General features: G+C 41.2%; 1 protein-coding gene across 1 annotated transcript; it reads right to left on the bottom strand.

Moving 5' to 3' along the window:
• Nucleotides 1–5,331: 5,331 nt before the first annotated feature.
• cbx5 (chromobox homolog 5 (HP1 alpha homolog, Drosophila)) lies at nucleotides 5,332–8,637 on the bottom strand. Its single transcript, XM_030734740.1, is given in 5 exon segments — nucleotides 5,332–6,511; nucleotides 6,813–6,913; nucleotides 7,203–7,464; nucleotides 7,785–7,961; nucleotides 8,482–8,637. Coding segments are annotated over 4 exon segments (636 nt in total). The 5' UTR covers nucleotides 7,916–7,961; nucleotides 8,482–8,637; the 3' UTR covers nucleotides 5,332–6,369.
• Nucleotides 8,638–8,997: the final 360 nt, after the last annotated feature.

Raw genomic sequence — 8,997 nt, 5'->3', positions numbered from 1 at the left:
CTTAGTTTTATTACAAATGTGTTTACTGCTAATCAGTGTAATGGACTGGACCGTGAGGACTTAAATGTGTGTTTAACTTATATATTCTGTGAGCCTTGGGAGATGACAGGGTCCTTACAAGGATGGCGGTTGTAATATTGAATTATAAAACCTATTCAAGAACCTGTCAAGAGCCCCTTTATCCTGTGTGGAGTAACATCTATGCCTTCTTTTATATGTTAGATTTGTTATGGAACGCAGCTTTATAAAGTATTTATCAAGGCTTTATAAGCCACTAAAATTATAATCAGTTCATGAGCCACCTCCAGCAGTAGAGCAGCCCGTGTTGTTGAAAGCTCTCTATTTTGAGGCCTGAGTGAGCCTCGCAGCATTTTAAGTTCTGCCAGAACTATTCCTTGTGGATCAGTTAATGTGAACCTCCACATCTCCTGCTGAAATAAATACTACTGTAGAAAGTCGTAGGGATTTCATGGCCTCTCTGAACTTTAATCCTTGATGGAAATAGAAAGGACTGAAACTTCATGATCATTTGGCTCACTGTAATATGTATATAGTTCTACAGTAGACAAATGTGATTTTTTTTTCCCCCCTACTCTGAGAAAATGAGCCTATTGCAGCTGGATTTTTCTCACTTGGATATAAGCCTCGCATATTGTACCTCAGGCATATAATACTTCACATTCATATACACTGTAACATTAGATAGTTTATGGCTCTGTATTATGTCAAGGCTGGCTAAGGCTGGGGGAATGTTGTGGTCAGCGGTGGGTCAAAGACTGTCAGGGCTCTGCGCTGGCAGAAAGCCAGCCTCAGTACGTGTCTGCTCTGAATGTTAATGGATTAACGCTCACCACACATACAGCCAGACTGGGAAACTCAAGATGACTTTTTACGTGAAAGGCCGCCAATAAGTCGCCATCATAAATTCAGGGACACATGCTGTCTGTACGAGCACGGCAGTCAGGCGTGTTTCCTCTGGGAGGCCAGGGCTGAGGGACTCTGTGATGGAGAATGGGGGAGCAGGTGGGCACTGTGTTGGCTGACCTTGCCTCTCAAGCCCCACAAGATATGATCAGAGTATGCCGGCAGCTGTGGCCTTGCTTTAAAACAGCCAAGGTATCATGTAGAGCAGGTACAGCAATGTCGTATTCCGCAGCCTACTGTCACATAACCCTTACTCACTTAAGATTATGTCTTCATACAGTGCTTTAAACTCAGACCCTGCTGATTTTGCATTTTCCGCCCCCTGGAGAAGCCCATTGTGTTACGTAATTTTTCTCTTAATTGCTTTAAGCGAGTAACTTAGGCTTGTCTAATGTGAATTTCCACATGGCAAAAAGAACTGCTGCTGTAAGGCTCAAACACTGTGCAGCGACAGTCACAATGTCTATGTGTAATTTAGCAGCAGGGGACAATGAGCTAATCTTGCAGGAGAGCATATACTCCCAATTTAAAATCAATAAAAATGCACTGGGTTTGTTCTTAGGAGCTCCACTTGAGCTGTGCTGTAAGTAAAGAACTTGGTTGGAAGGACACAACTGTTGCCTGCCTTCACAGGGGGTCATTTTCAATCCACTGATGGGTTCACAGCAGATTTCCCTGCAACGTTTCACACACATTTTGACACTAATGCACTCAATTTTTCCTTATTATTTTGCTATCGCACTGCAAGCAGTTAGACATAATTATGTCAGTGGATGATTTCTAGCCGTTTATTGAAGAAGTGACTTACAAGTAATCATTAGCAGCAGCATGGTTTTTAAATAGTTGGGAAAAGAAATAAGTGACACATGCCTGAACCACCAAAAATGAATAAATAAATAAGCAATGGGGCTGGAATTTGTAATCCAATTATCTTATTCTATAGTGAATAAAACACTGTGCTGTGGTTTTCTGTGATTTTCTGTCTCCAACCACCGAGGACTCACTTAATGCCTTCAATCTTTTGTGCTCTCTTTCTCTCTCTCTCTCTTCTCTGCAAATTAATTTATGGTCTAATTACAGGACAAGCCTCCAGATATGAAGGAACACAAATCACTGGTCCTTACCAGATGGCAGAAAAACGGCACAGGATAATTGAAAATCTAGAAGTGGATCAATATTTAGAAGCCCAAGGTTACACGAAGTATGACACTACTATTAACATGGAAATATGATGCATTGCATCCACAGGCAAATTGACTCTTTTATTTGACGGTGAGTGACTACTGAGTGAAAAGCTTCCCGTGCTGGCTTCTAAATAACAAATATGCAACACTAGCTTTAAACCATTAGAGCTTTACTGCTGTTGCTGAGACACATACACGTGGCTTATCAAAACTGCACGGCTGCAGTCTCACGTTCATACCTAGGGCCACATGTGCACAGTTACACCCATGCATACTGCTGGTCGGCAGTGTGCGGAGCAGGTCTCGAGGTCTCCTTTATAACACGGTGTACCATGAAAGCTCAAAGCCCTGGCATGTCACAGACTACCTCTGGCTTACCCCACCCTTCTCCAGCATTTACCTCTGGCCTGTTAAAAATGATATCAGCTCATGGAGGGCAAGCATTAGCATTTGCATTTTATTGGAAGAACAGAGATTTAGAGCAGAGGATATATCAGCTCTGAGCAGACAGAATTAGTTAACAATGCATTACCTGCCTTTTATGGCAGCTATAACTCTTTCCCCCTGGTGGGGGAGAGGAGATGAGGGAGGAGTGTTGGGTGGGTGGGGTGGAGGGGTGGTGAAGGGGAAACACAGGCAGCAGAAGGTTGGTGGTGAGAGCTGTGGAGCAGCACACGGGGGCGTTTAGAACGAAGAAGCTTCGTCTGTGGTGCTTTACTGCACATTAAGTGTGACAGGCACCCAAATTAGAGCATCGCGTCGCAATCACCTTCACACAGATCAGTGCACCGCGCTGCGAGACGACGACGAGGCAGTCGTCACTGCAGACATTTTTATCTGATTGGAACAAGGAGGCACAGCTGTTGGGCAGCTGTGTCTACATGATCACAGCACAAGAAAGGCCACATTAAATTACGCCGGCCTCTGTGATACCCGTGCCTTACAACATTTTTTTTCACAACTATTTTTCACGGTTGCCGGACGACGATGAATCTTTTCTCTTTTGGGCACGAGGTGGCGGCGCGACGGCGTGTGTTTATGTTATCTGTACGAGTGCACGTTTATTTGTCGGTCGTTTTAGTGGCATCCTTGAACAAGCTGTAACTCTGATGAGGCCCCCACTGCTGCAGTCCCTTTCCTCACCACAGCTGCACGGTAGCTCCCCCGACACTCATTTTGTATAATGTGCTGCAAGACGGACGGCCACCTCTGCTGTGGACAATACCCTGTGGAACTCATTTGCACCAGAAGTTACTAGTGGGGGGAAGAATGTTTGAAGTGCAGACAGGCTGTTGCGAATAAATAAATAAATTTACACCAGCATATGATTCCCATGGCAAAAAAACAAGCAGCGTTAAATTTTATATATTACAAGTATCAAGTCGTGCTTCTTTGCGGTGTCAAAAATCTCTGAGTGTGTCCTGAAAAGCCAACACTTCTTAGTGCTCGGTATGCATTCATTTCAAGCTTTTATGGAGCTTTACTTTAGTATGCGTCTGATCACATCCCACAACTGTCTCTACATCTGTATTTGCCACACATAGGCACTGGCGCCCCCGCTGAACGCACAGTCTTTCCCAACCAAACCCATACTGGCCTGGGTTTGTGAGCAGACAGCTCCAGGCTCCATAAAACAGCCTGCTGCTCCCTCTCTTTGCCCAGCTTAATGGTCCCAGGGGCTGGATATTTACTAGTGACCTTTGCATTCCATTTGGAGTGTAAAAGCCTTTTGCGAGGAAAATTCCATCACTTTAGACGTAGCCAAGCAGCACAATGTGTGTGTGTGTGTGTGTGTGTGCAATAAAAGGCAGCAAGAAAGAAAAAGATGGTGGTGAGAGAAGAACAAGACTACACCTTCACTGCAGTTTTAATCTTGCAGCTGGCCCATATAGGAGATACATTATTCTTGCCATATATACTTTAAAATGAAAATTAACAATGCATATTGTAATTCACTTATTTAATCATTTGTTATGTTGGCCAGATAGTGGCAATTAGGATTCGTTCTCACTTGCATGGAGTCTGGTTTTAGCAGAACTTGCACCCTGCTTGTGTTTTTCTTTAAGTGAGTTTCAAGTTAAAAAAAAAAAATCCCCACATATTGCAGCAATGCATATTTGTTTTTATGGCTGCATCATGAAATTGAAGTGGATTGCCTTACTGTCCTCAGGGTTTAAGGCACCAACCATGAATGAACATAATAACAGTGGTTCCTATCTAACCTTTGTTGTGTTACCCCCCCCATCTATCTTTCTACACATTTCTGTACATTCATGTTTTAATGTTAGCACCAAAAGAAAAATGACTAATGGAATTTTTGTTTTGCACACTATGAGCTTCAGCAGTCCTTGCACCTCAAAAAAGCTGTATAATAATCTATAAACACCCATTTATGACTTGTTCTAGTGAGCAACTAAATGTTTGAACTGTGAATGACTTGCATAAAAATGCATTTAATTTTGGATCGCTGATTAATAGCACCATCTGCTGGGGAAGAGCGGGTATTGCTCTTGAAATATTTTTCTTCCAAAGTTTTCACTTTTAAAAAGAAATGCAATTAAGACCATCTAATGATACAGTCATAAATTATTCACCCAAGATGGTGCTTTTTCCTTCTGACATTAGGAAACTTTCTAATATTAAGCTACAGTTTGACACTATACCACTTTATACTCATTAAAGCCTGCATTAGGCTTTATTCTTCACATCGTAAAATAAAACAGCAATTCTTAACACTGAAAATGTTTATTAAAGGGTGCTACTGTACACATACCTGTAACATTTCATTCACACAAGAAATAGTCTACATTTAAAAAATTCCACACTGGCAAAAAATTCAGGAACAGCAGAGTATTGTTTTCATGAAAGGAAGTGACACCAAAAGGATAATCTAAGTTAATAGCAAGGGACATTATTTTTGAGCTATATGTATGAAAGGGTAGAAGAGAGAAAAGCACAGCCCTCAATCACAATGCCAATTAAAGCTTTAAAAAACAAACAAACAAAAAAAAAAATACGTGATCTTATTCTGTAGACACTAAAGATTTGGTCCGAAGAGTCCACGTTGGAGCACAATAGATCAAACTGCAAAGCTGACATCCATCTTGTGTCTAAGAGCTTACAGTTGCTTTCCAGGTCCCAGGGGGGGGGGTGGGGGTGGCAGGACAAAACACACACCTTAGCTAGGAACAATCAAATAAAATCAACACAAGAGAGCCCAGGATATGACTAATTCAATTAGAAATTTGCTTTAATGTTTGAAATTATGGCAATATCAACAACCACTTAACACTGTTAGAAATCAAAACATCACTAACAATAACCATTAAAACCACAGGGCTGTCATTGAGATTGGTCACACATTCGAGGTTTGTATATTGGCCACAAGGTGGCGGACCCCAATGACTGGCATTGAACCCTGGCTCCGTTTCAGGTAGGTTCACTGAAGATTGTCCAATCTGTTGAAATTAAGCACAAAGAAAAAGAAAGAAAGAAAAAAAAAAGAAAAGAAAATCTCTGCGCATTTTTTGTCCTTTTGGTGAGCCGATGATATCAAGAAATTAAAAAAAAAAAAAAAAAAACAAACAACCCAAGACTGACACAGTGGAAGTTTAAAAAACATTTAAAAAAAAAGGGAAATCACTACATTACAAATCAAACTGAGTAGTTCCATAGTGGCAGATGAAAAGCACAAGATAAAATTTTCTCTTCTTTTAAAAGGAAACAATTATTTCAGTCAGGAAAGTGATGCGGTGGCAGTTTCCTGAATATATAAAAAGAAATAACATGTTTTCATCCTTGTGGTGTCAGCTGAGTTCTTAGAGAAAAGAGGTGCACCATTTATAGCAAATCAAGAGTTGTGAACACATGTTGGAACAAACTCAAGATTAACACAGCTTGTACCAACTCTGGTTTCTCAAGACTAAGATAATCATTTCCTGTAAGCACTAAAACAATGAGTTAACAAGTCTAAAAATAAAAGTAGGTAAAGAATAAGAGACAAAACAGTATAAACTCTCCCCAGTAGCATATCACCCATGTCAACTACAGCTTCTCCTCCTGACTGATGGATCCTTTTTTAGTAGTCTGGGCCCGTGTGCTCCAATGGGGCTTGGATGGAGATAACACAACAGTGTCCAAACTTTTGTGTCATTGTGGACATGGTAAAAGTTGAATGTTGGGAGTTTTGGGTGTGAAAAATGTCTGACTCAAGGTTGTCCCTGCAGTGAAGGAGGTCCCGTTTCCTCCTGAGGTGATACACTCACGCACTGACAGCATCCTTCTCCTTCTTGTCACTGTCTTCATGCCAGGTGAGACGCTCCTCGTAGAAGGCTATGACAATCTGTGGGCACTTATGATTGGCCTCCTTGGCAAGCACAAGATCAGCCTCATCAGAGTCTTTCCTGGAAGAGATAAAAGTTCAAAATTACTGCTCGGCCTTGCATCTCTGCACAATTTCGCCATTTCCAATACTGCTAATAACCATACATGGTATGGTTATTAGCAGTGTATACAAGGTAGAACTGGTCTACAAGGTAGGACTGCAATATACAAATTGTGTCCAACTTGTTAAAATATGCCACAAAATTTCATATGTTACAGTAAATACATGGAGCATATTTTAATTGCTTTTGTTGAAATTATCACTAATAATAAAAAAGAAACAAACTAGAATTTTATCATCGAGACATCTTTGTGACCTACCACTTCATAAGAAACATGAGGTCTCCGCATGAGTCTGTTGCTCCAATGATCTTCTCTGGCTCAAGTCCTCTCTCAAAGCCACGCGCAACTAGAATGTCATCCTGAAAAAGCCCAAAAGATGGATTATGCATTATTCAAATTCACACTAGCTGTGTTTAAATGTAAATTTAATTCACTCACACACACACACACACACACACACACACACACACACACACACACACCACACACACACACACACAAAATAATTTTAGATCAAATAAATACATTTATTGTCCTTAATATCAAGTTTGTTTTTTTAAACAAAAACAACAAACAAACAAAAAACAAACAAACAAAAAAAAAACACCAAATGCTGAACATTTCAAGTTCGCCACATACTGCCTTTACCTCTTTTTCTTCTTGGGCTTACTTCCACCTTTCATCATCATCAGAGCTCCTCTTCTTTGAGCTACTGGAATCTTTGGAACGTCCAGAGGAACCTGTGTTTGATTTGCTGGCCCCACTGCTTGGTGTGGAGGTTCCACCACCACCACCGCTGCCGCCGCCGCCACCGCTGCTGCTGCTGCTGCTCTTCTTGTAGGTCTTCATGAATTCTGCAATAAGTTCAGGGCAATCCAAATTCTTCTCTGGTTCCCATGTGTTGTGCTTACTGAGAAAGAGCACAGTGCAGAAAGTCAGTGCAGCCATAACTCAAGTGTTCTGATAGGAAAAAGTTATTATTACACTATCAACTTTGAAATAATGCAATGTTCAAAACACTTTAGTGTTCTTTTCATGGTCATTACTGGCCTCTAGATGACAGTATCTGTATCTAAAAGAGCTGCTCTTACAGCATCTCTAGTTGTATATCCGACCCAAATAACATACTCCAAGATGTGAACAACTGTCTACAACATTTTTTGATCAAAATTCAACAAGTTTTTGGCTATGCAACTTAGGACTGTGGTTAATAAACAATTAGTTACTTACTCCGAGTATCCTTTCCACTTGAGGAAGAACTCAACCCTTCCTTTCACCACTCTCCTGTCCAGCACCTTTTCCACAACATATTCTTCCTCATCAGAGGATGAAGACTCCTCTCCGCGAGACTTTTTGCCCATGGTAAACTTTGGTGCTTAACACAACGCGGTTGCAGGCGACACTTCCCTGTTTAGAAAGGACGACCAAGCTCACGTTAAAGACGTTTATGAATCGCTCTTCCAATAGTTCTAGCCAATACAAACGCATTTGTATAATATGTACATAACCACATCACTCCAACCGCGAAGCAACCACAAGTTATAGGTAGATGTACTTTAACATTAGCTAATTAGCCACCATTAGCAAGATGGCTATCATATTTTAGCAAAGGGCATCATTTCTTCATCGTTTGATCAACTTGCTACAGGTATGATAGATTAAAAAGCCAATTCAACGGTGCAACTAAACATCCTGGTTGCCATGTTTTCGATAAGTCTTTAAAAGGTCGGTCACCGTCGCTAAAAACGCGCACCTAGCAAGGAACACAGCTACTAGCTGAGCCGAGCTAGTAGCAAAAGCAAAGGATAACTTGCTACAGCAGGCAGCCTGCAAGCAACCGCTACATCGAGCTAAGAACGTTGCTATTAAACCATATGATCAGATCTACAGCAGCATGAAGCACATAATTATAAAATGCTTGTCTTACCCTTCTGGATAGCTCGACCGCCCGTCTGAACCCGTTAAACCCGGTCTTTGTGGAGCAACGGCGAGGCCAACCTTTGAGCTACTTTAGCATCTAGCACCACCACACACATACACATACACATACACACACAGAAAAAGGTGCTGTGCGCAAAAAAAGCGCGCGTTAAAAAACGCACAATGAGTGCCCCGCCCCTTGGTCAGCTGATGACCTACATATATGGTTTGCTAATGCGCTCCTACCGTGCTTTTAACTCTATTCTGCAACAATTTGAAGCAGGTTTATTTTGTGCATTTTGTATCTGTATAGAAAATATTTTTAGATAAGAAGGTGTCTATGTTAATATGGGAGGAAGGGCTATCACTGCGCCAAGGCAGCCGTGCCTCCGCCCACATATTAAAAAAACAGAATCATTTACGGTTCGAATGGTGTTTAGTGCAAAGACCGACAATTTTCCATATGTCTTTATACACAACTTACCGAGCTGTGCTCAATACATGCTTATTGATCTAAAGGTAT

Source organism: Archocentrus centrarchus, chromosome 7 (genome assembly GCF_007364275.1).
Source record: "Archocentrus centrarchus isolate MPI-CPG fArcCen1 chromosome 7, fArcCen1, whole genome shotgun sequence".
NCBI classification, from domain to species: domain Eukaryota; kingdom Metazoa; phylum Chordata; class Actinopteri; order Cichliformes; family Cichlidae; genus Archocentrus; species Archocentrus centrarchus.
The sequence above is the reverse complement of the archived record's forward strand: the minus strand, read 5'-3'. Positions and strand labels throughout refer to the sequence as shown.